The 27,542-nt window shown below is 39.5% G+C and overlaps 2 protein-coding genes across 2 annotated transcripts in view; one reads left to right on the forward strand and one right to left on the reverse strand.

The window, feature by feature from the left end:
• LOC144654862 (RNA-splicing ligase RtcB-like) overlaps nt 1-27,542 on the forward strand; it is a 176,424-nt gene that overhangs the window by 18,177 nt on the left and 130,705 nt on the right. The window lies entirely within an intron of this gene.
• On the reverse strand, nt 15,033-17,377 carry LOC144653979 (uncharacterized). The gene is made up of 3 exons (XM_078514112.1): nt 17,226-17,377; nt 17,021-17,095; nt 15,033-15,831 (listed from the first exon to the last, which is right to left on the reverse strand). Exons 1-3 carry the CDS (start codon nt 17,375-17,377, stop codon nt 15,033-15,035), a joined length of 1,026 nt encoding a protein of 341 aa, XP_078370238.1.

Here is a 27,542-nt window from a genome sequence, read left to right on the forward strand (position 1 = left end):
ATGTAGAAGTTTTCAATTTACACATAAGATCTTGTTTTCCGTCGGGGGCTCATTTTCGGGAGCAAAAACGACCAGCATGAAACAAAAATTTGAGAATAAAAATCATCTTTTAGTTAACAGTGTTTTGTCATTACTTTGTGAGTTTCTTTTGTCTGGATGAATAACTCTAAAGCATTTATTTCAGTTTTGCGATGCACGCTCCCCGCCGCTTTAAAGCTATCGGGGTGGAGAGGGATTTTTTTAATATTGCAAACTAATATTGTCCACTTTCGGGGACGCCTCCGTTACTGTAATATCGTATCTACTAATCGCTTTCCAATATTAAAAACAGTGCCGCGTTTTAGCTTGTGCAACACTTTTAAAAATACATCCAAAAACTGCGCTGAGTAACAACTACATGCGAAGTGCTAAATCGTCCATTTTTGGGATGTAATTAACGGATATTCAATTCCGTGTTCGGTTTATAAGTATTCTTTATTAATTAAAGAACTAAATATCTGTTTGTAACTCCTGGTACGCTCAACTTGAAAATAAAAATAAATGTTGCACAAAATGCTTGTTTGGTCGTATTTTGTGTTGACTATTTTTCTGAATACTATAATCAACGGATTTCAGTTCCATCTCCGGTTTATAAGTATACTGTAAGAACTAAATATCCGTATGTAACTCCTGCTGCGCTCAACTTGAAAATAAAAATAAATGTTACACAAAAAGTTTGTTTGGTCGTATTTTGTGTTGACTTTTTTCTGAATACTGTAAATAACTTGTCGCTTTTTATTTTCAGGAATTTTTTTTGATCTCTCTCTGTTAGATTCCTTCTGTAAGCGTCCATTTTCGGGGACGCAAAACGTGATTTTTCAACAAGATTTTTTTAAGCACCTCAGCTGGCAACGTATGGTCGTCCATTTTCGGGGATGACTTGATCGAGTTTAATTTCGTCAACTTCGCGTTGTCTCAGGCCGGATCCTAAGTACGCCAGTTTTCGGCGGGGTAAAACGCGTTTCTAACAACCTTCAGGTAAAGGTCTCCTTTTGGCATTCTTTTAAGCAAAGACTAACAAAGAAACGACATTTACGGTTAACACAAGGTAAAACGTCGGGTTAGCGTATTAAGCGTCCATTTTCGGGGACGCAGAATGTGATATTTCAACAAGAGTTTTGAAAGCACCTTAGCTGGCAACGTATGGTCGTCTATTTTCGGGGATGACTTGATCGAGTTTAATTTCGTCAACTTCGCGTTTTCCCTTGCCGGGTCCTAAGTACGCCAGTTTTCGGTGGCGAAAAAAGCATGTGTTTTGCGGCACGACAAATTCTAACAACCTACAGGTAAAGCTGTCCTTTTGGCGTTTCTTTTTAGCAAAGACACAGCAAAGAAACGCCTTTTTTACACAAGGTAAAGCGTCGGGTTAGCGTACTTCAGTTCCATCTATCAGGACCTATCAGCCGTTGAAAAGCATAGAACTTAAGATCTATACAATGTGTAGTTAGTGATATGTTCAGGAATAAAAAAAAACCTTTTTACTTTTGCATTGCGTCACTTTGTTCTAATTACTGTAAATACTCAATTAATAGTAACTGAATTGCATACAAGCGACTCACAGTCTCGTTTTACTCCTTCTCTTTCCGAATTGCTCTTTCTCTCTTCAACTGGCTCCTTCCCTTTCGCCTGAGACGCTCTTTGTAATCTTATTCCGGTGGTGATGCTGCAAAATATTTAACGGTGAAAGATTTTTATATTGCTGGTCTCAGTTATTTTTTTCCTAGCGTCCATTTTCGGGGACGTGGTAATTCGCTTGAATTGTATCCAAAGAACTTTTCTAGTGTTTCAGTAACCTGCGATTAGGCGTTCTTTTTTTTCGCTGTTTCAGGGTCGTCCATTTACGGGGATGACTCGGGCGACTTTGTCAACTCAAGCGTTGTGGTGGATTTTAGCTACGGCCATTTTCGTAAGCGTAAAACGGGGTAGCGTACAATATATGTCCATTTTCGGGGACAAAAGAATTATCGCAATCCAGTTTTTCGTTTGGTCGTCCATTTTCGGGGATGACTCGCACGTCTTTGTCAGCTCACGTGGTGAATTTTAGCTACGCCTATTTTCGTCGGCGTAAAACGGAGTACCGTAGAATATGTGTTCATTTCCGGGGAAAAAAGAAGTCTCGCAAACCAGTTTTTCGTTTGGCGTTGCCTTAGTTAAAGAAACAATGAAAAGACAGTTTACCATCAGTTAAAACCAGGAGCTTTCTCCAGATTGGATCTGATCGAGCGACATCACGCCATCAAAGACTGAGGTACGTTACTAGCAGTACATCGTTACTTGAGTACAAAGTTAACTAATACTTTTTATTTCTTTTTCGGTTTCAAGTGCAGCGGTAGATAAACCACGTGCAACCATCTGTAACTGACTGAGCACTCCACACACCTTTCCTCTTTTCTTGCAGGTAAAGGAGACTTATTTTTGCTCTATATAGATTTAACTCTTTGCCTGCTTAAATGTTTTCCATTTCAAACCTTTGTTTGAAGAGTTTTCTCGTATCTGCATATCTTCGCATGCTTTGATGTACAACAGGAAAGTAGTCAGATGCCCTAACCGACAGCAAACCGGCCTCGAGACAAGCGAAAGTGAGCAACTTGAGTAAATTTTTATTGTTTATTAACTCATCTTGAAGTTAAGTCTTTACAGGTTTCGTTGGTGTTGTCTCAATGAGCTCAGGACGAAAAAAGTGGTTGGGCCATTGGCAGTTATAAAGGATGGAGCTTTCCCCTGTGATGCTTTTGACTGTGAGTACTATGTGTAATTTTCGCCGGCTACTATACGGCTTGAATCTTCACTTGTTATTTACACTTTTCCAAACATGACAGAAGAGTAAATCAAACACACGAATTATAGAATACTACTTTTTTTTTGTACTATCAAATTCTCCCCAGAGAGATCTGATTAAAAAAAAAAAAAAAAAATCAAGCTAGATAAAAACGATTAAAAAACTCGTAAACCTGCTTTTGGAAATAGTGTTTTGTTGTATAGTCAACTCTCTCTTAACGGGCACCTCCATAAGACGGACACCTGGTGTTGGTCCCATCCCTGCCGTTTTTCAGTCATTTCACTGTAACTGAACTCTCTATAAGATGGACACCTCTCTAAGACGGACAGTTGGAGCCGGTCCCGAAGGTGTCCGGCCGTTTTAGAGAGAAACGACTGTACCACAAAATCCTCATAAGTTACATCATAAGGAATGTACAAGATTAACCTAATGAGAATTGATGTTTCGTGTATGAAACTAAATCCAATCGCGATTATTTCCATTGCTGTCACGTTTTGCATAAATTGCCAAATTTTTGAACAAAGGACTTCACGAGAAGCGTTTGCAAACTTTTTTCGTTGACGCGTTTTTGCATTTTGTTTCAGTCAATGTATTAGCTATTCTGTTTTTATGTGACAATGTTATTGCAATTAGATGTACCTAAATTATTTGCTACATTGAAGTTAAATTCTTGCAACGTATTTTTGTTATGTCTACTAATGCATCCATAAAGTTTTCTTCAAACCGAGGTTACCACATCTGACATCCTGCACACTGTAGTACAAAAAGAACTCTTGGACAATCATCTGTTCACCCAGTCACGATACCAGTGTTTTCATTGACCACATCGAGCAGTCCGGCTTGAGTCTGTGCTGTCTGTGACGAACTCGTATTTGCTCATATCCACATCAGATCTACCCCGAGAGTTGGACGGGGAGCCGCCTCATGCATGCAAATTGTACCTTGTTCTCGTCAGAAAACCATCAGAAACATTATAAGGTTTTACCTTTTGTTCAAACCCACATGCCAGATTCATAGGAGCAAATGTGCTAACGCAGGGGCCCTAAAGGTAACACTGCATCATTCCAAGAATCATTATGGCCGTAAATCCATAATCTCTCAGGGGAGATCCTGAGGGTTCTTGTGCAGGGCCCTTGAAGCTTTTGAAATGTAAGAAGAAAACCATTCTTTGATCAGTCTAGCTTAATTAAAATTTCTCCAAGTACAGTAACCTTAATTCACGGAAACTAACCTTTGGTAACCTGATAACATCGTTAACACATGCATATTCACGTGGTCGAACATTTAAGTCCCCGGATATTCAACTATAGTTTCCAAAAGCCCCAGTTTTAATCATCGTTTCCCCTATAGCTATTTCAGCCTTAGATCTCTCTCCCCTGGCTGTATATCTCATATGTGCCCTAGCTATATGTGGAATATGTCTTGGCAATACTGATATCTCTTAACTTTTGCAGTTGGATAGTGCACTTTATATCTTGCAGCTTTGTACGTAATCAGCATCATTCCAACTATAACTCCAGTGCAGTTTATGACACCTCGACGCGGATACGCTGTTTAGACATTTAGCTGAGAACCCGTGCAGATTTACACCAGAATGGCATAATACTAATCTTTGATCAGACAACGTCAGCTCAGCTGTTCAGCGGTAATAACGTCCTGCAGACTTCGTGCTCTGAGGATAAACTTCCCTGCCACAGAACAGGCATGCCGATTCTTCCTGTTGCTTCAACATCCAACATCCTACAGTCTACGGGCTCTGTGGATCATTCCTCCAATCACCAGAAAACCATGCTGATTCTTCCTGCTGCTTCAGCAAGCTATATCCTGTAAACTTTAGGCTCTGTGGATGATCGTCTCCACCACCAGACAGTGTCGAGTCTTCCTGCTGCCTAGGAGTCTGAGGATCATTCCCCTACTACCAGGACAAGGCCTGCCAATTCTACTATTTGAGCAATCATGTCTACATCGTTCAGACTACGGGCTCTGACGATCATCTTCCCCGCCACCAGCTGCAAAGAGGCCAGCTGATGCTTCCTGCTGCTTCAGCTTTCAGGATCTGCATCTCGGAAACAAGACCTCATGGTTAAAGAGGCGAGTTTGTAGCTGCGTTTATTTCATTAAAAGCAATATTTGGCTTTCAAAAGATGTCAGCAGAGTGTCTCTAAAAACGTTTCCTTTCATCTTTATTTTCAGCAATGACACGGCCTACCAAGTCAACAATGATATACTTGCCGCTGAGGAGTGTTCGGCGTGCACGTGACCACTTCATCACGAGTGGGCAAACGGCGCAGTGTTCCTGACTTACAACATCAATCCAGGTAGTCAGTCGGCCGTCTTCTGAGAGCTGCCCCAGAACAACGGATCTGTCATGGACCTATGCAGTCTACAACTACATTCTCAAGCCTAATGCAGTTCCATTGAGTTACACAGCCAGTTACTCTATATCTACACATAGCTAGCAACGACGTAGAAAAGCAGTTAGCAAGTCTCTCTCTTGGCCCATTGCAGCCTACCTTAAGACCAGATACACTCAGTAAGACTGGTGGTTATCCAAAGGAAACAGAACTGCTTCTCAAAGGCGTCAGGTAAACTGTGGAAATTGCTCGACCATCGATTCCAGTTATTAACCGTTTGCTTCTGTCAATGAACAACGTAGGGGTGAAGATCGTTTAAAAAGAGGACTTTTCCTGTGACCTCACGGCGGCCATATTAACGTTTCTAAACGTGAAACTTTCAGTCTTTAATTAATGAGTATTGACTTATTTGACTGGCTATTCAACGGAAACATTTTGAATCCTGATTTTGGAGACACCAGAATGGCCACCGTAAATCATTAGCTATCATTCTTTTGGCTAAGTTGTAGCCTACGAGCAGGCTCTGTATTCGATACAGTCAACTCTCTCTAAGACGGACACCGTCGGGACCGGTCGCAACTGTCCGTCTTAGAGAGGTGTCCGCCTTATAAAGAGTCGAGGTAACGCGCGTGACACCAGAAGTTTTGAGCTGATAAAGCAAAACGGCTATATGCACAGTGAATGCGCGTCTGTTTTAAGTCGCCTACTTTAGCAAAACCTATAAAGTGGAACAAACGGTAATACTGTAAGTAGAAAACTACCTCTTTGGTGCCATATATATATTTAAGCAGAGAAATCATATGTTATAGCGGATTGTTTTTGATAAGTTTGGTATTCTATAGGCGCTGACCTACTATGCTATATGTTGATACCAAGTTTCGAAGTAGCATTCACTAAAAAATAACTTTTTGTGCGTGTCCGTTGGCGGTTTCAAAGTGTCCGTTGTCCGTCTTAGAGAGGTGTCCGTCTTACAGAGAGTCTTGTTACAGTAAAATGACTGAAAAACGGCAGGGACCATCACCAGGTGTCCGTCTTATGGAGGTGTCCGTCTTATAAAGGTGTCCGTTAAGAGAAAGTTGACTGTACAGTAGAATCCCTGTTTCTCGAACCCTCAGGGGAAACGAAAATTGCTTCGGGATATCGGGAGTTTCGAGAAATATCCAATGAAAACGAAAATTGGTCCGAGGAACCGAGGGTTCGACAAATCGGGATTTTACTGTTCGATCGGGAATCCGAGGGCCACAGGTTTGTCAGTCGAAAGACTGTTATGTGCAACCCTCGTAAAACAAAGTTGATTTATTTATTTTATTTATTTACTTTATTTTTATAGAAAAAGGGATAGCGAATGATCAAGGCATGCGTACGTTGTGAGAATTTGTAACTACATCACGGAAACACTGCCATTTGAGAGAATATAGTTACTCGTTGTTTGACACTTTAGATATACTTAGGAGAAATGATCTCTTTATCACTCTAGTTAGATCGTAGGACATGATCCCATTCTAGCAGGCCCATTCGCTGCTCCTACAAACGGGAATAACTTAATCAAGAGTGGTTTTAAATTTATTCTTGAGTAGTAATAGTAATGTTAAATTAGATGACGAATTTTTTTACGCCTTCTGTTTGGGTCAAATAGTTGCCACTTTCCTTTAATTTACAATTTGCTTCACGGTTTAGGAAAACACACTTCCAAAAACGTTGTGTCTGTTATATAATTTTATATAATCATAAGCTGGGTGATAAGATACTTGTAACATTGATTTCAAATTATGTGAAACCATGTTCCTAAGAAAACCTTGTATTTCAGATAATTCAGTGGGGCTTGCAAAATTATTTGAAAACATATATTCTAGAACTATGGATTCATGATTTAAACAGTTTTCCCGTTATACTATGGTATGTCATTATATATTACTTTCACGTCATTAATTATATCATGTGATTAATTACAACATATAATTCGTATATCATAATTCATTCATCTTACAATTAAAATAAATCTGTTATATGACATAATGAATTTTATGATAATATTTGTTATATCATACAATTTATTACAAGGTATCATGAATTGTATGATATCAATCGATATATCATATTGTGTATGATACATCGAATTATACATCATATGATTCATTATAATTTGTCATATAATCAATTGTATGAACGAATTATGAATAAACGAATTACACGATATAATTCATTATATGATATAATTAATTATATGATAAAACAAATTATATGATAGAACTAATTAGTAAGTAATAAGAAAGTCTTAAATAGGCCCTCATAAAAAGTAAAAATAAAAAAAATAAAAAACGTACAGTAAATCTAAAATAAAAGTTGAAAATATTAAAATATAAAAATACTAAGATTTAATTTAATTGAATGAAAGAAATAATTTAATGAAATAATGCATTTCTTATTCCAACTGATATAATGACATTGCATATAAGTAGGCGAACATTGTTTTTATCACGAATCTAAATTTCAAATACATGGTTTCAATAATTTAGATATCTTTTTTCTTCCTGTATTTTCTTGTAATAAGAGTTTTTTTGACGAAGATGGTTTCACAAAATTTTGAAATGTAAGGTTTACTATTTTTTTTGGATTTGTACATGGCACCCAATATAGTCTCATAAGGAAAATTCTAGTTTAGAAAGATCTGTTATACATAAAGGAACCGGCAGGGCTTAAAAGGGATCGGAATATGCTAAAAGACATCGTGCCATATCTACATTTATACCATGCCATAGAAAATACAGCCAATTAGAATACAGGAAAGCCGTTGTATATTCGACGGTATTCAACCCAACCTTCCCATCGTGCGCTTCGATTGTATTCTCGACGAAATTTAGTAAGCGTATGTTCTATGGCATGGTATAAAATAGTTATACAACACTTTCTCGTGGTATACTATGGAATATCCCACTTGTCACTTGTATTTTCTTGGTATACACACTCGCCTAAAGGCTCGTGTGTACACCGAGAAAATACAAGTGACTCGTGGGATATTCCATAGTATACCACTCGAAAGCGTTGCATAACTAGTATATATCGTACACCTCTAAAACATTAGCTCTGAAAATACGTTATTCTTAGAAGACAAAATACTCCTTCAGATGATAGTACCTGCCTCGTCCCCAGGCGTCCTCCTCCTTGGTAGTGCACGGTTCGCTTGGTGTTGTGGGACTGACGTACACGGTTTGCTTGGCGTTGTGGGCCTGATGCGGACGGAAAAACAAACGGCTCGCTCCCTAACCATCAATCCCCGCACTCCCTATTTTCCCGCCTTACCGCCTTTGCCGTCCGGCCGACCGGCGCCTGGGGACGAGGCAGTGATAGCACTCCTCCAAAGATTGATAGCCCTGTGCTTATACACTCCATGGAGGATAAACGCTCAATTGTATATGTTCCCGTGCAAGGTTGATAAGAGACTTATTACAAAACTTAATGATCGAGGATAGCAGTTACAAAAACTTTACTAGTGAGGCCCCATTAGGGGTCTTAGGGATACGGGATATTTGGGGAAAAAATTATAGGGATACGGGATATTTCAGGGGAAAATTATAGGGATACGGGATATTAAGAAATGAGATTGTGGGATATCGAACTAATGAAAATTAATGGGAATTAATGGGATACGGGATATTAAGGCCAAAAATTAATGGTATACGGGATGCTTGGACCCCCCTAATGGGGCCTCACTAGTATAACGCTGAGAAAGTATTGGACTAGCAAAAAACACTCTGATTGGCTGATTTTTTTAACTAATGGCATTCTCAGCCTAGTTGTGTAATAAATAGGCATGCTTGTAGGTAATAAAAATATAGTTACACTTGTTGTCTTGTGTGTTTCTTTTATGTCACTGAAAGTCTGTTCCAGGTTTTCCAAGAGACCATATTCGTAATCTCAGTATTGGACTGGAACTAGCTTGCAATAGAGGCTAATGCGGGGAATCTACCATGAGCCTGGAACTTCCAGGCTTACGGATTGTCACGGAGCTGAAGCTACATAAATAAAACAGAAATTTTGAGCTTTAAGTTTGTCTCGGAAACAAGCTGAAAAATCGTTATTCTGCCACGCAAGTTAATATTTAACGTAAGGGACGGACCATTATTTTCTTGGAGGGGGGGGGGGGGGGGAGATAACACCTCTGCAAACAGTTTTTTTTTTTTGAAATTCTTACTATTTTTTATTTATTTTGTCTTTCTATGCCCTGCAAACAATTTTTGTTAATATTTTTCATCCCCTCCTCTCCAAAAAATAATGGTCCGTCCCTAATAGAAAATGATTGTAAGTAGTTCTAGTCAATCTACATTTTGAATGTTTTACAAACCAGTAAAAGTTGTGTCGTTGTTTCCACGGTCCCGCCGGGCTTGTTTTTGCCTCTCTTTTTGCCCTATTTGAATTAGACTGAATTATCATAGACATCGAGCGCCACATTTTTTTCGTTGTCCAATTTCGATCGTGACGCGAAAAACAGCGCGCACGCTTGAGTGAGACTGCTCGTAGTCTACAAATATCAAGATCGAAGTTTGTCTTATCGCCCGAAGCCAAAAGCCGAGGCGGATAACACAAAACTGCGGCCTTGATAATTTCGCGTTCATGCGAAAAACGAATCTAATAATTGTTCTGTTTTATAGAGCAGTTTTCAGTTAAGTGTCGTAAAACCAAAACCAAAGTAATAGCGAAGCGCGCGAGGTCTAAAAATAGTATGCAAAAGAATACAACCGCCACAAGGCTCAGAAAACATCAGCGTGCTTTAAGAGAAATGGAAGGAATCTAGGCGAAGTTTTCGTTTTATAAAAGTGTTTTAGGAAAATCGTCCGCCATTTCGGTTTGTCTGTTTGAGTCTTGTCTGAGTCGTGACGTCACTCGCGCGCTTCGCTATTTCGCGTTCATGCGAAAAACGAATCTAATAATTGTTCTGTTTTATAGAGCAGTTTTCAGTTAAGTGTCGAAAAACCAAAACCAAAGTAATTAGACTGACCAATCACAAGGGACACTTACAATTCAGTGAACTAATCAAAGCTCGAAGTAGTTTACATAAAGTCGTCACGAAGCGCACGAAAACGTACGCAAGTAAACTCACAGTTAGGGTCTGTTTATATGGAGTAGGGTTGTCCCTGGTAGGAGGGTTACCCTTTCCCCCGAAACATCTTTTGCCGAGCGTTTATATGAGAAAGTTGTCCCTGTTGGCTAAGCCAAAACTTGGCCCTCTCGGTTCAAAAGACTGGCGAGAGTTGTTTTAAAACATTTATTATGGCTGCCTTTTCTAAAATCAGGAACGCTGAAACATCGACCAAGACCATTTTTTGGACACATCTACCGCCGACTTCGATTTCAATTGATCTGCAATTTTGTTTTGGCGTTATATAGCGTTTGCGCATGCTCCGTATGTGTCAACTTGTCCCTGGTAGGCGAGGCAAAGATAACCAAACTGTTTATATGGAGAAAAGTTGGCTCGCTCCCCAGGATCACCCTACAGTTCAAAGCGAGTGACCCTCCACCCAAGGTCACCCTGCCCCCCGAGCCAACTTTGCAATTTCTCATGTAAATAGTTCGCAGCTATTTATAAAGAAACCTATGAAAAGCTCTCTCGCCCAGGGTGGCTCGGTATGGAGGGTAACCCTCTTACCAGGGACAACTCTCCTCCATATAAACAGGCCCTTAGTTTTGGTTTTCCTTCTAATTGGCTGAGAAAGTGGCGCGAGATTTTTGAGCCAATTAATGAGCGTAGTAATGCAAAACCAAAGTAAAAGCAAACTTCTTTCGACATTCAAGTGAAAACCGCTCTATTCAAAACACTTATTCGTCATTTAAGGCTCCTTTCATGAATTTCAAGCTGGGTTTAAAGAAGCCCGCGACGTGTGGTACGGTTGACGTCACTTTCGTATGTTTAACCGAAATGACATCACATTTCAGTGCCAACTGACGTAAAATAGTTGTACTCTCTAAATCTTAGCCAATTATAATAGAGATAGTGGGCAAAATGTATAGTAATAATAAATGTTGTAGACGCTCAATATTTGTTTACGCTCATCAATTAATTGATTAATCGACGCTCGTTTATTGTCATCGATAAAACTATTTCTCTCGTCTGAGGGACCCTCAAACATCTTTTGTATGCAAAAAAAAAAAGATTTAAGCTGCATTGAAGAAAATCTCCTTAACTACCGAAACATTCCATTGTATGAAAACGAAACTAATCGATTTTAAAGCACGGCTTTCTCAAGCAGGTGCAATTTCTCCGAAAAATCACACCGCAATTTCACCGTAAAATCACAAGCAAACGCGGTTTCTCTGGTTTATATATGGCAATTTTGTTTTAAAACTTCGTGGTTTCAAGTCAGTTCATAAGTTCTGTGATATAATTAAGGGATTGCGTATATAGAATAGACAACAAAATGCAACAGAAATAGATATTATAATTATTTTAGCCATAAAAAAGGTTTGTTTCGTGAACAGTAATATCGGGCAATCTCTCATAGTTTATTTTGTTTTACCTGGTTTTCTTATCTTTTTCTGTGTTAAGATCAGATACCGTTTAATTTTTATCGTTTATCAAGCGATAAACAAAAAGAAAAACAACCTTAAACCAAAAAAAAGACAGCAAAAAATTAGTCAAAATTGGAAAATTCAGGATTAAGTAATAAGTCAATCCAAACCAGCCTCAGATTATCGCGTCCTCATAAAATACTGAAAATGAATGATGCCACAAAAGACAATAAAATGATACATTTAAGCATTGTGTTGATAATTGTGGACATGTGTTTTTAGAGGCACGCAAAAATTTGGAAATTGTAATATTATAAAAGAGCTAGAGTTAAACTTTATCAGTGTTTTAACAGTGTTGTTATAATTGAATGCAATGATTTTCTTACTGATTGCTTTTTTAAACATAGTCCTTCATTTTTTCTCGCCGGACACTTCAATAAATAATCGATTCTTTTTTGCCTTTCAGTTTAACATGTTTAACATTGCTATGATCTGTAGCAATGAGTTTACACTGAAAGGGATGCCGGGCACACTTCAGTGATTTCTTGACGTTGTTTCGCAGCGTTTTTAAAATAAAATACATACACCCTGTTAACGGCTGGAGGTGTAGAACTCGTTTTGTGAATTTCGATTTCGCAAACACCGCTGTCATGTAATCTTTGATTTATTATTTACATTTAGATTTTTGGACCGCGTTTTCTTTGTTTATATTTTTGGGCCCACGCGTTGAAAGCGTGGCAAGTTTAGGCAAAGTTATTGTGCTGTCGTGTGACGTCATCCTATTTAATATCCTTTGTATTTGTATTCAGATTCATAAGATATATAAACCCTGCTATTACTTAGAAGTCTAGTTGCACTTTGAAGGAAACAGGTTAACTCTCACTTTAAAGAAGGAAGAAAAATGAATTTCTATTGGGGAAAGGTGAGCATATATGTAATATTACAGTTCATTATTACAGTTCAAATCATGAGTTTTTTTTGTTTCTCGTAAAATCAGTTTTAACAGTAAAATGTCTCACGTTATGGATTGTTTTGTCAGACTTCTTTCAGTGAAGTACAACCTTAACGAAAATACCCTTTAAGCTCTATTTCTTTATTTTAGGCTCAAGGCTTTACAATTTGTCGAATTCTAAAAACCTTTCTGAATTTGATTTTAAACGCTCAGCTCAACCTACTTTTTAATTTTAACTTAATTTGTTGAAAATTGCTAGCTGACTAACTTTAAAGCACAGCTCAGTTGTTGTGCCGAAAAGTTTCGCGGAAATGTTGGAAAATGAATAAAGCAGTAGAAACATTGGCTAAAGCCGTTCGTATCAGTTGTATTTCCGTAACTTTATAAAAGGGTGGAATTAACGAGTTCTCGGCGAGGCGGAGTTGTACGAAAGCTGATTAACACTAACTCAGGATTAAAAGTAGTTGATCGAGGGTTTTTAAATTTCTGTTGTGATAAAATTTTTTCCTTGTTAAAGTTTTGCGGAGTTTAAGTTAGAGAAAAGTCAAAACTGGAGGACAAAAAATATTAACAGAAAGCCTCACTGAAAAGTTAAAAATAACTGAAATCAAAATTCACGTTGATTCTGGATTCGCTCAATTGTGCTTTGAACAACCGGGCTCTGGTTAACACCGGATTTTCGAGCAATTAGAACTAATCCAGAAACCACATCGACAATCAAAACGATTATTAATGTCTTTCTGCTAAATAAGGAGCTGCAAGAATCATTCGTAATACACCCAACTAACTGTATTTCTTTGTATTTCAGCTGTTGTTAATGGCCACACTTTTAAGTGTCATTTCTTCATCACCTCAAATCTCTTGTCCAAACATTCGTCAAAAACCTCATAAGACACTGAGACGTCTTCGCCGGAATTTTCTGTTCGTTGAGAAACCTTCTGTTTCATCCCTGGGAATCCGACGCCGCGTTAGTCGTGATGCCTCAACACAAATTCCAGGCACCTACAAGTGCCCTTGGACCTGGGGACAAGATGACAATCCAGATCGTGTTCCTCGATTTCTGACCAAAGCCGTGTGTCCAAGTTGTGGGCATTACTGCCGTGCAGTGTTGTATTACCACAAGGGACTGGTACAGAAGTGTGACGTCAGAACAGGGGAAAAAGTTTGGAAATGGACTTTAGTTGAACTTCCGGTCGCATTTGTTTTTGATTCCTAAACTGAGACGTAAATCAGAGAAATTGTATCAGACTTTATCAACTCGCATTTTATTAAAATATTGCGAGACTTTAGAATAAGATTTAGCGTAATGCGATATTGTGCTAAAAATAGTAATTAATTTTTTTATAGCGCGAATTTCATAAAACTGATAAAAAGCGATTTAAGATAGATAAAAAGTAAAAATGATGAAAATCTATACAAAATTTGTAAACATTATGATAGATAAATATAAGAAATAAAAACTAAAAATAAAAATATACGAGGTACTAGTTAAAAGTACGTCAAAAAGTTATGTATAGACAAGAGAGTATTTCTCTTGCAAGGCTGTTCTAGAGTTTAGGCGCGGCTTGCATGAATGTGGGATATCCAGCATAGGGCTGTGATCTGATCTTAATCTCGTACGCCTGCGGACAATGATGCAACTCATCACTAGGAACACGCAATCGAGTCAAATCACACAACCGCCGAAAGCATGAATAGGGGCTACCCTGTGATGGACAAGCATCCCATCTACGGGCGGGGGTGGGGTAAGAAATATTACTTGTTTCTCTATACTACGGAAACAGAACATAAGCTTCGGCCTGACGGGTCACTAGGCTCAAACGCAGACTAAAGTTCTTTAAAGTGCTTTAATACCAAATCATAGAAAAAGTGAGCTGAATCTTACATTGTGTGACGCCATTTTGAATATATGCATGTGGCGAAATTGGCAGAAAGCATTTTAAGCCTAGCTAGTGGCCCTTAACTACGGTTTCCTGATAGCAAGTTACTGCCGGCAGCATTCCGTCGGCGGGGTTGTCTCAAAAGTTCCCTGCTACCCTTTTATTCTCCTGGAGAAGGGCACTGTGCGAGTTGTCCAAGAACCAACACAGTAACTCCGATGGAGCTCGAACCTGTACCACGCTTCACACGAAAAAGACCATAGCAAAACTAAACTGATTTCTTTATTTGTTTTCTTCCCAAGGGTTTACGCATCGCCAGTTGCTCCCCAGGGGGGCAACGAACAATAACGTCAATGCAACTTATTTGAATTCTGCGAACCTTGCAAAATCCATCATTCTCTGAAGAAGACCGCAGAAGGCGATCGAAAATTTAGAGTATCCTTTTATATTTTTAGATCTGTTTAAACCATTTTTATACTTTAAGCTATGACCACAGATCGCTCCAGCAGTTTTAGGATTTGTTGTCACATGTTGTCTATAGAAACGGCAGATTGAATCTCCGCTAAAGCTCTCTGCAGTACACCTGTGTAACATTCCTCAAGCTCTGCTGTGAGGGGGTCATTAAAAGCCTGGAGAATAAGAGAAAGAATTCCAAATAGCTTGTTGGGTGATTGTATGGGATTTCTCGGTTTTCGTTTTATATCAGATGTGCTCCCAGTCTCTTCTCTGTCAGGATACCGCACTTGGTGTTTGCGTTGTTTCGGGGAGCGTTTCAGACCAAGAGAATTTTCCAGCGGGCTTCCTTCTCTTCTAAACACTGCACGATTCATAAGGTACGGAAGTTCAAGAGCATTAGCAATGCCTGTTGACTGATCGATGTTATGTGCAACGTTTGCATTAAATGCACTTTTTGCAATCCCACCCGAATCGGTTAGATCGATTTCCATGTGCTGAGTCACCGGAAAGATTGGACAATTGGACTGGACTGATATTTCAGGGCGGGAAGTATTAGGGACCTCTATCAAATGCACTAGAGGGTTCGCGTGATCAGATTGGCAAAATGGCAGGATTGAAGGCGTCTGCGAATCTTCAAAGAGGTGCAACTCCTCGCCAAAAACGGATTGTAAAACCTGAGGGCACTGCTGGTCACTTGCATCTGGGGCAAAGACATCATTGTCAGTCGCGTAGGAGGATTGGTGTGCAGTGTCATTATTGTGTACACCAAGAATGCTGAGAATATCTTCAAGTTCATCTTCCCACGCACGACTGGTACTTTCTCCAGCTCCGACAACATTCATCTTCTTGTTTTGATCCATACTGACCCTGTTTTAAAGGATGCAGATAGGTTTGTAAATATTTGTTTTGCAAATCGAAAAAATATATCAGCTAAAATGCTGCACGCGTTGAGGCTGATGAATAATTTTTTTTACTGTCATTTCGGGATGAAAACTGTAGTCACTTAAAAAAGTACCCCGCATTCCCGTTAGCCTTACCACAAGAAATCAAGAAAAGGAAGTTTCCCTTTTTGTGCTTGCATTTATGATTGCGTCGTTGCGTCGACGGTGTTAACTGGGTCCAACGACTTAATCAAACCTCAGCTCGGCAGCTTTTAAAGACTGGTTTACACGTACGCCGCAGGCATGAGCATAAGCACAATGTTGATTAAAATTAGGTACTACGCCTGTGCTCACGCTATTGAATGTCCCTGTGCTCATATTTAATACACCGTGCGTGTAAGCTGTGCTTTAGAAATATATTGTTGGCAGGTAGCGAAGTTTTGCATACCGCTGGAGCTAATCCTGGTTTCCATAGTGTGAAGTGACTAGGTGTATTTCTACTTCCCTGGATGGGACGCTAGTCCATCGTAGGGTTACCCCCCCGCATTTAATTCGCCGCTACCCATTTATATATCTGGGTGGAGAGAGGCACTGTGAGAACTCGAACTAGTTCTGATCAAGCCGGACTCAAACCGCTAACTATGGCAATAGCGCGCTATCAATTTACACTCCGCGTCTCTCTGGAGATATTTGGGGTGTAAAAGCCTGGTGAAATGGTGTTCAAAACAGTCGCGAATAGTCTCCCGCTGGGTGACCGAACGGACTCGCAAGTTTACACAGAAGCTCGCGCAAGTTGAGAATAAGGCCTTTTTACATTTTTATTGCGCCAGTCAAACGGCACACGAATAATTTGTGATCAACTTGCATTGATTTGCATAAGTAAGCCAAACGATGAGAAACTTTGTGCCCCTCGACCAAAGAGAACGCAAGTCATCTAAAGTCAACGCAAGCGCACGCAAGTCCTAGCCAAATGGAGGCGCAAATAAACGACAGTTTTGAACTTACGATTTTATGCGCCTCGGATCGCGCGTGATGGTTTTAACATATATGGTCCCAATCTCGTTCCGAGAGACCCTGGGAACGAGGTTGATATACTCCCATGTGGGAAGATCAAGATTTTAGACAATTAGTTTTCGATAAATATGGTAATAAGAGAGTAACTAACGTTCACTTACTTTGGTTTTCTGCCAGGTTTCTTTGCCTTGCTCGTGTTGGCTGTCTTCCTTTTCTGTAGCTTCAGGTTGACACATCTGAGTAGAGCATAGAAGAAGGGCAACCTCATCCCGCGTATGACATAAATAAATTGATTGATTGATTGATTGACTGACTAGTGTAGGATGCTTTTAATAAAAGCATTTATCTGAACTATGGTTCACCTACCTTGGTTTCCTGCCAGGCTTCTTTGTCTTGTTCGGGTTGTTATTCTTCATTTTCTGTAGCTTCTGGTTCACACAGCTTGGTAAAACACAATCCGGCCTTGTGCAGTGAATATCGTGTGTAGGCGCTGGATAAGCATTGTGCATTGTTGGCATGTTCATAACGGCAACCAGTGGGAAAAAAGTGGAAAATTGTCTAGAAATGAAAGGTGTAAAAAATGGTAAAGAAGTGTACTTATATTAAACAGCTGTGATAATCATTGCGGGCCATTTTGGATGGTTGCTGTTAACTTCTTGTTCGTTAGATGCGACAAGTTTGTTGTAAGACGAAATTGGTTACATTCGTAGTTCCTATTAATCGAGTCCATGACATGCGCGCCTTAAGGCCCGGCCAAATGATCACAACATTTGAACGCAACATATGCCAACATTGTTGCGTTCAGATGTTGCGATCATTTGGCCACCCTGTTGCAACATGTTGCAACATGTTGGATGATGTTGGGCCAAGTTTGAAAATGGTCAAATTTTTTACCCAACATCTCGCAACAATTTTGGATGTTGCATGATGTTGTACTCGTTTGGCCATGTTTGTGCAACATTGTTGCGCTGGAGCATGCGCACTAGTTCGATTTGCGCGATCTAACATACCGCGACATATTGCAATAGGATGGCCAAACGAGTGCAACATGTTGTGCACAACAATGTTGCGATATGTTGCGTTGAAATGTTGCGTGCGTTTGACCAGCTGCTTCGCAACATCTCACAACATGACCCAACAATGTTGGGATATGTTGCGTTGAAATGTTGCGTGCGTTTGGCCGGGCCTTTACGTTTGCATGAGCCATAAATTGACGCGAGAGGATAAATAGCATCCTTCATTCTCTCTTGATTGACGGAAAGAAAGAAGAATCCGTACCTTTCAGTGCGAAAGGAGAAAACGAGGTTAATTCCTCGCGAAGCGAGGCCGAAGGCCGAGCGTAGCGGGGTGTATAATTTTGTCCCTCAAAGGGATCAGGCGGGATGAAATCTCGTGTGGAGTTTACGGTCATATATATTTCTATATATATTTGTGAGCTTGGTGTGTGGCGGAAATGACGTCACACGGCCGCCGCGCGCTGGTGGCCTAATGGTAAGGCGTCGAACTTGAAATCAGATCTTCGGACCTGAGGTCGGCGGTTCGAATCCGGCTAGGGTTTTTTTTTTTTTTTTTTTTTTTTTTGTGAGTTCGAATCCTGAGCCTTTCATTTTTATCGTTTTTCTTTTCGGATTAAAATAACATTGATTTCCACATAATACTCCCTCAACGCCTATTCAGGCTATAAACCTTTCATCGCCATCAGGGGCGCGCGGGTGGAGGCTTCGAATCCTCCTGCCGTTCGTTCTTCTTTTTTTTTTTTTATGCCATCAAATAAATGTCCAAAATGCGACTATCCAATAATTTGTCGATGATTTTGAAAATAGCCTGCGCTTCCCAACGCTTTATACCTCTTTACGAACCAGAAAAAGCCACCATCTTTAAAGCGGAGTAGACCCTGGGAACGAGGGTGTCGCGGCCGTGCCCGTTGAAATAAAATTTCTAACAAATATATCTTCCTGCCTACTGTAGAAAATTGAATATGTACAATTCAATTAATGTTCAACTTCAAATAATCCACTCCTTATTTATAACACCCCCCCCCCCCCTCTCCAACCCAGAGCTTCGCGAGGCCTTGCGAGTCACGTATTACTAGTAACTAAAGATGTTTGTTATATATCATCCCTCCTCCGGCTGGAGAAAGGAAAACATTTCAGGTCAAGCTCGCGCGTGGCCTGGAAAGCGGGCCGAACTGTCAAAAACGGCGCGTGCCGTGAATTGACCGATTATCGCGCACGTACTATCTTAACGATATGCTCTGGTGTAAAAGTACAGTCAGTCTTCAAAAATGGCCTTTCTTCATCATTATACTCCCAGTTTTTACTTACAATTATGCACGTGGTAACGTTGCAACTTGACAAGATAGATAGATGACTTTATTTTTACACGATATAATTCCATTCAGATTACAAGCAAAAATCTATTAACAAATATAAGAATTAAGACTAACCTAAAAGTAAATTAAAAGAATAATGACCCAATCTAACAAAGACTTCATCTTTAATGGACATATTTTTGATCATTGTTTCTGTTTGGTTTTAACCAATCAAAATGTAAGAAATGTTGGTTCTGAGTAGACACGTTCATGCAGTAACAGCCGTTGGGTTTGCTTAAATTTTTATTTACGGTATGTCATTTGAAGGAAAATTTAAAGCCCTGACCAAACGGAAACGCAAGTAGACGCAAGTTGAAAACTTGCGTCCACTTGCGTCTCCGTTTGGTCAGGAATTGAGTGCACTTGCGTTTACTTGCGTACACTTGCGTTGACTTGCGTACACTTTGGTCGAGATTAAATTTGCACTAAGTTAACGCAATTTTTGCGCCGTTTGGCAAAAAACGCAAGTCAACGCATTTTTTGCAGTTTATTTCAAATACTGAATTGCACCTCGTAGCATTTTAAATGACTTTTTGTAAACTTGCGTGCACTTGCGACTAAACTTGCGTGTCCGTTTGACCACCCAACACAAGTCTGTACGCAAGTTGAACTTGCGACTACTTGCGTCCAATTGCGTTACCGTTTGGCCATTTCTTAATGAAGCTATTTATCTTAAATTAAACGAGAAAAATAGGGAATGTAAGGACCGAATGTTTGCTAAACTTACCTCCTACGCGGAACAGAAGCAGATGTTAACTACAGCTGACTCGCAGCTTTCCGTATCGTGGATTTGTACAGCAAGCAATGCAATGACTACTAATTAAGTTCACGGTTTTATAACCAAGCGAGTATTTGATTAGCATTTTCACGCTGAGACAGTATAATTAGCAAATGAAAGAACTTTTTATGGAAAGGAAATTGCTGGCGAGGAATCAAAACGTCTCTTTTCCAGAAACGATATCAGAAAATTAGCTTGTTACTCAAGAAGAAAGTAGGCAGGGGCATTAGATCACAAAACCGGAAACCAAAACCTCCCAAAATTGCTTTTATAATATTTTCCATTGATCTCTTCAGTTGTGTGTGTGTGTGTGTGTGCTTTTTTTAAAAATAATACTTTCCATTGATCTACTTGACAATTCAACTAAACTAATTCAAACAACATGTAAACGACATGTTCAAGAACAAGTATGGATGCAATTCGGTGTCTCCACAACCTCATACCCAGGGTACCTCACTCTCTTCTTTCCCATGCTGTATGTGTGTCTCCCTGATGAGATACCTTATTACAGGAATATAACGAAACATTTTAACAACGCGAACAAAATTTACGCGTAATAAAATTAACGCGAATTTACGAAAAGTTCTGGTTAAATCCTTATAGTAAACAACTTTACATCAATAAAATTAACGCGAATTTTTGAAATTCGCGTTAATAACATGTATCGTTAATTTCCTATAATAAGGTAGCTTTTTTTTCACGCTGTGATATTAAATAAATAAACAAAATTGAACAATTGTTAGTAAGTCTGCTGCGGACATCATGTCCGGAAGGAGCAATGCAACGTTTCGTGGGCGTAGGATTTTAATGAAGCCAAGGTATTCTATCCAACGAACATAAACGGACTTCCTTCTGTCGGTAGCCTGCGTTGCAGACGAACAAAACTATACCGGGGTTTTGTTCGTTTACAACGCAGGCTACCTGCCGGTTGTTTGTCTTTCTGAGTTGGCTCTTATTTTGTGAGCTTAAAGAAAACAAATTTATTTATAGACAATCATGTTAATTTTATGTAAGAAAAATATATATATACGAAGCGCTGCATAGTTTGGAAAATATTTGACGACTGTCGTCACTTTCAGGAATTTGCAGCTTTCTACTTTTGCCGCTTTCAAAAGAAACAGCGCGGGCTCGTTTTCCCGGTCACAGCTGCTTAGAGATTTCACGTGAAATCTGACGGATAACACGTGAATCTACTGTTATTTATTATGATTGGTACACGGATACGACGGCAGGATAAATATAGGTTCATCCATGCATGGTCAATACGTAAGTCACACATGTGCACGAGGCGTTCGTAACAGCAATCCAAAATAGAAAAGCGGCAGAGACAGGAAAAAAAAGACAATAACGTCTTTCTTCAAGTTTTAGTTAATAATGAAGGTGGTAAAATTTACTATCTTTATTATTTACTACACTCTTGATTATTTCGACATTGCTGATCTTAGCAGTATGCACGACGCGTGTCATATATCAACCTACCAGCAAATTACCCAACTCACCACGAGTCTCTCGTAGCTCAGTTAGTTAGAGCGCCCTGGTATCTGGGAGGGCATGGGTTCGAGTCCCGTCGGGGACTTAGATTTTTTCTTTGTCTCATGCTCGTGTCATTGTTGAACAATTCATCTTCAAGTTTTAGTTATTTTTTTTTTAAAAATTCACATGAAAGTGAATTGCTACACTCGGAACGATGGCCGGTGTATGAACCTGCATGTCATTCAGGTTATCATGCTGCGTAGTACAAGGTTGTTGATGAACTCGCATCCTGCGGCTGTTTTGTTTACAGTCATGTTTTGTATTCGAGAACAAGAGATCACAGCTTGTAGTCTATGATCGGGCCTTCGAGAGCCGTTGACACGTAGCACCATATCAATTAGCGGCCGCTTTCTAAAGACTCCAGGCATGTACTTCTGATCTACTTTTTTTTATTCAGATCACGCATTTGAAATTCCTTAAACTCAGCGGTACGTTTCAAATAGGCCTTATTCGTATTCTCGGTATTGGACTGGAACTAGCTTGCAATGGAGGCTCATGCGGGCGAATATCATTAAAAACAGCTTCATGTCATTTGCATTTGAAAAGATTACCCGCATGAGCCTCCATTGCACGCTAGTTCCAGTCCAATACCGAGAATACGAATAAGGCCTATTAAAGTTGCAACTGCGACCCAGGTCAACGAACAGTGAACGAAGAGTCGCCTGTCTCTCACGAATATTCTAATTGTATCGATAAAAAGTTTCCTTATAATTCAGTCTATCAAACAAAAACTATATCATGATTTTATGTAATTCAAGTGATTCCAATTTCCATGAAGATTATCACGACGTTGGTCAACTATACGAAAAACCGATAGACAACGCCTAGTTTGGAATGGAATGGACGGAATGGAATAAACGAATGGAGTTCAGACCACGTGGTCGATACTCCAAACTGTTGAGTGTCATGAATAGGCTCCTTTGAGTAAAAAAAGTAGAAAAAAAAATTATCTAAAAACTAGGGTGATAGTTTTACCCATGGGAAATTGAATCAGTTTACTGTTCAGAAATGTTGATTGGAAGTGCTTTTTGACCAGTGGTACTACAAGTTTAAAATTATTAATAGACCCTTTGCATAAATGGCGTCTGCATTTGAATAACAATACAGATACATCCAAAGCCTCGCATTCACGTAAAAAATCCTTTGTCTATAAACACCCACACGAGGCTAAGGATGTACATAGTATTGCTATTCAAATTTGGGCGCCATTTATGCAAAGGGTCTATTGTTTCAATTCTTAACCTTGTGCATCACGTATTGACGAGTGATGAGTGAGAGAGTTTTGCGCTGCTATGTGCATAGCTTGAGCCAGGTTTGTGCATAAGATACACTTGTAATATGCTAGAAGACTGCACAACTGGAGCGAACTTTATTATAGATGGAATCTTACCATGTGGAGAAATGGAGAATGGGGGTGTGGTTTAGAGCAAACTGAAAAGCCCTTACTAAATAATCTTGCACAATAAAATTAAACGTTTATGGCTTAGTGGCGTTTTAGAAAAACGAGTTACAAGACTTAACTCTTCGTTCTTTCGGATTTTTTAGCTGAATATTGAAACTATAGGAAGCTGCACGGCAGAATCAACGGCGATTAAGTGGACGTTAGGAAACAGATTATTAATCAGTGCTCAGCGCAGAACATTTGCAGAAAAAAGCTAGGCTGTGCGAAGTGATGTCGATGATACCTTGAAAAACCAGTAGTACAAGCAGTCAAATCGCCTTCTTGTTGCAAACGTGCGCGGAAACCTAGCATTTCTGCCCCAGGGGGGTTTGCACATGTCGCTTCTTAGTTTTTTTCGCACATACTTAGGGGTACGCATCTGGTCTGTTTACGAACATAGATCGTTTATGCGCACTTTTCAAAACCAGTTTGTGCGCTTCGTTTTCGAGATTTAGCTATGTGTACCCTGAGGAGGTAAAGAATAAACAGTTGGTCATCAGCAGCTTGTGGGGTTGGGCATGGTGTGCTCGAAACTGGGACATCACGCTGTTCTACGACTACGAGTCTTCCTTTTCTTTCCCTAATCTTTTAATGCCTGCCACTTACATGTGCACTATTTCTCACCTATGTTTCGCCTCTAGTCCATGCTATCTGGAGAAATGACTTATTTTTGAAGACCACGTGCTTAGTTGACCAAGCTAAGCTGATGTTTGTGTTCAAGTATATTAGTTGCCTACATGTATTAGGAGGAGATGAATAACTAGGGCTATTTATTACAGTTGGGTGATGTATCACCAGTATATACAAACTGTAATTTTGTTACCGTTTGACCATCGCGTGTATCAATTCGGCACTTGCTCTTTGCTAACAATAGTCGGCCGAAACTTTTTCATGTATTTTTCATTAAATTTCTTATCGCTACGGTTCGCCGTTTTTGTTGTGGTTGAAAGTTTACGATTTAAACACGTTTCCTGCAGCGGAAATTCAAACATTCATCAAAGTACCTTTGCGCCAAAATTACGGTATAAGCTATTTTTGATGATTTTTTCCTAAACTATGCAGTGCATCGTCTAGAATTTTCTTCTCTGTGAAACTTTTGTAAGTTTGCAACGAAAGGAAATGTAGCAGAGTGCGTGTCTGTATGTAAATCAACTAGCAAAACATTGTTTTGTCCGATGAATAGTTTCATCAGCTTGTTTTGTTTTATTCTACCTCAACAATTTGTTGCGTTTATGATCCGTAGTCATCAGATGCATGTAGAATAAAATTGGATATGCCTTTTGATTTATTCACAAGGGGCTGCGCCCATCACAGTGAATAAACCACTTGGTACCCTATTGCCTGAACACACACCAAAAAACCGGTGAACATGTGAGCTGCATGCCGTATTTGGAGTAGTGTACAGGTGAACATGTGATTGAATTGTGCTGTATACGTGCTTGTGTTTTGACGATAGTCTTGGAGCACACTCCAAACGGACGCTAAAAAATAATCACAACCTCAGAACTTGTACTGGCCTTTATTACAACTCTTGTGGCAAGTGAACATCTACATCAGGAACACACAGGCTCTTCTTCTTCTTCTTCTTCTTCTTCTTCTTCTTCTTCTTCTTCTTCTTTTTCTTCTTCTTCTTTGAAGAACAATTCATGTGAAACAGAGTCCAGCGAGCAAATGTAAACAACAAATAGCAAAGCACGTAAGAGCTGGGATAGAAACGGTTTGGTCATGCAATTGTCTTGTCTTCAGTAAACTTTAGCAGTGAGGAAAGATTAGAAGGGAACATAAGAACCATACGTGCTAGTCCACCCAAAGATACCTACATATTGTGCTACACAACAAGTACTCTACGTGTCTTAAAAAGGAACTATTTCTTAAAATATACCGTGCAAAGTGCAAAGCAACTGGCTAAAAGCTGCTGAATTTGTCTTTCAAGTTCAGTTCGTCAATATAAGGAAGTTAACACGACATTTTCAGTAGTTAGTTTGTTAGTTAGTACAGTTAGGGTTTTTATCCATTTTAAAAACGTACGCTCACGGGAAGGAAATACCGTGTTGAAATAAAGTTTACTTCTTTACTACTACATACAAGGCTGTTTGACAAACAGGTGTAAGTCCTAAATTTTTTTTCACAGAAATTGAAACTCTCGATCGTGTCATTGACCTTGTGTTTTAATGAAGCTTACAGGCGTGCTAGAGTTTCTCAAGCGTACAGCTAAAAAAAATAACCGGAAGTGGTCCTAAGAAAGTTTCCGTTGTTGGGCAATTTAATAGCCCAGAACAATTACTTCACTTCTGCTTATAAAATATACATACCACTCCTTCTTTCCTCCTACGATGCGAGCAGAATTCTGTTGTACACTTTGTTTTTAGACTTCATTCAGTTGTTAGCAGGGTTCTTTCCGTCCAAGCTCAGTGGCGAATGCACGGTGTAAAGCGAAGCTGCTTTCGGTTGCTTTCGCAGACTGTGTCTGTCACTCTTCTTATTGGAATGTGCGCGCAACCGACCGAACGTAAGAACTTTTTATGTTGCAGGGATGAACCTGGGTTTCAATGAACGATAAGTTAATCCAGTTAATTGAGACAGAAGACCCACCGCGACACTTCCGTTCCGCAGAATTTGGGGAGCAACCCGGCGCCCAGGATCTTTCTACGGGGAAAGAAAAGAGATGCCTGGGAAAGAGTTTCAGAGGAGAATCCAGATTTGGGGTCAACCGCGGTCAAACGACAGAAATATGCAAAAAAACAAGAAACGTACTTTAAAGATAAGGTTTTAATTTTCAATGTTCAAAGTTCGAAAAGTTCTACGTGTTTGAAAATAGCGAACTGATGCGGACTTGTCGGCGCCATTTGTCAACGCACTTTGGTTCACATGCGGAATTGAACATTTAGAAAGTAAAAACAGTCGTTTATCTGAGGAAATGGGAATATGTTTACACTCACGAACTATTATTTTATTTATCCTTGCTCATACTTACGCCTCAATAGAAACAAAATTCGCCGAAATAGGAAGAAAAGCTGCCTGATACGTTTGACCGCGGTGAAGATTTGGGAAAGGGAATCGAAGGAGTTTTAAGAGGTGGCGTGGGACCCAAGGGCAGCGATTTGGCAAGGCATGCAAAGGTATCTTGCCTGCCATAAGACCAATAAGGAAATGAGAGGGAATTTCTATTAATGGCCAACAGAAGAACAAAAACAATGTACTCATAAGAAACAGGGAAAGAAAAAAATCGAAAAATGGATTTAAAAGACCGAACATTTCCTAATTGGCCTCTCCGCCTCCATCAGTGACGCGAGTAAAGAGAATGAATGATGCCTAGGGGGAGGAGGGAGGGGGGAGGCACTCCCGCCAATTTAACCTTTAACAAAAATTTGGGCACGTAGCTATTTCGACAACGAGCGTCAAGTGTGAAAAGTTTAAGAGAATTTAGGTCAGACCTAGGCATTTTCGCATTGCTGTAAGTTGGTAAGTGAATGCCGAATAAGTCAAAATAAACTGAGTTCAGAAATTCAGAACAAATACATTGCAGGAAACGTTAACTTTTCACTGGATTTGATTTTGTTCTAAAAGTGGGGTTATTTCTCCAGTTAAATGAATTCTATCATATTATTTCCGAATGATTGGTGACGCTCTTTCAAAGTTTTTCCATCGCGTCATGAACAAAGGCGAAAAGTTATAACCCAAAGTTTGTCCTGGACGAGCACGACCTGAATAACTGCGGAGCCACCTTAAGCTAATACAATTTTAGCTAATTTTTCACAAACAGCCGCAACTTTTGCTGGGACTCAAGCTTCTGTTCTCAGTTATAAGCGCGAGCGAGGTATTTGAGAATAGGCCTTATCACGGTTTTCGACGCCATTTTGACGAGTAGGCAAAGACTGTGCAAAGCGGGTAGAAGTTACAGTGTTTGTATGGGAATCCGACGACAAATATCTTTTACAAAAATTGAATTCTGGACAACTTGTGAATTGTAAAGTTAAGATACTAGGCAAAAGTTTTTATTCGCCGAGTTTGAAGGATGTAGCTGGGCTAGAAAGCGTTCAGTGACGTTTTTAATTTCCCATACATTTGTCTATAGTTTTCCCGCATGATTGACGCAGTTCGCGGGAAAATTTATAGACAAATGTTTGGAAAAATTAAGAACGTAATAAAAAACGTGTGTTTTTACATAGAAACCGGATGTCGGAAATTACTGAGCCATTTCTGCTTTCGTTATGGCCTATTAACTCCATAATTATGATAATTCGTTAACAGAAATTTGCAGAACTTTCGCTACATGTCTCGCTTGTTATGTCGAAAAGTTTCGACTTTAACATTTTATATCTGAAATTTCTTTCTTCGAAAGTTCTGGTTCTGTTTTCTTTATAAACATTGGGAGTAACATGCTCACTTAGCGGTGAATCAGTGATGTAAATTAAAAACTGAGTCGCGTGCGACTCTTACTCTGCAAGCAACAAAGAAAATAAATTATGTATTGATCACGCCAGTTGGCTTTCCACGCGTCCCTATTTGTAGTTATTAAATTCATTAACTTTGTAATAGATCCGGGAATAAATGGAAACA

This window comes from Oculina patagonica, chromosome 5, assembly GCF_052425735.1.
Source record: "Oculina patagonica isolate OP01 chromosome 5, crgOcupat, whole genome shotgun sequence".
NCBI classification, from domain to species: Eukaryota; Metazoa; Cnidaria; class Anthozoa; order Scleractinia; family Oculinidae; genus Oculina; species Oculina patagonica.

Bases quoted from the DNA above. Each gene is read 5' to 3' on its own strand.
- LOC144653979 (XM_078514112.1), bottom strand. From the start codon at position 17,377: ATGCCAACAATGCACAATGCTTATCCAGCGCCTACACACGATATTCAC. The intron at 17,096-17,225 runs GTAGGTGAACCA...TGCTCTACTCAG, and splicing joins AAGCCTGGCAGGAAACCAAG to ATGTGTCAACCTGAAGCTAC. The intron at 15,832-17,020 runs GTAAGTGAACGT...CCTTTAAAACAG, and splicing joins AAACCTGGCAGAAAACCAAA to GGTCAGTATGGATCAAAACA.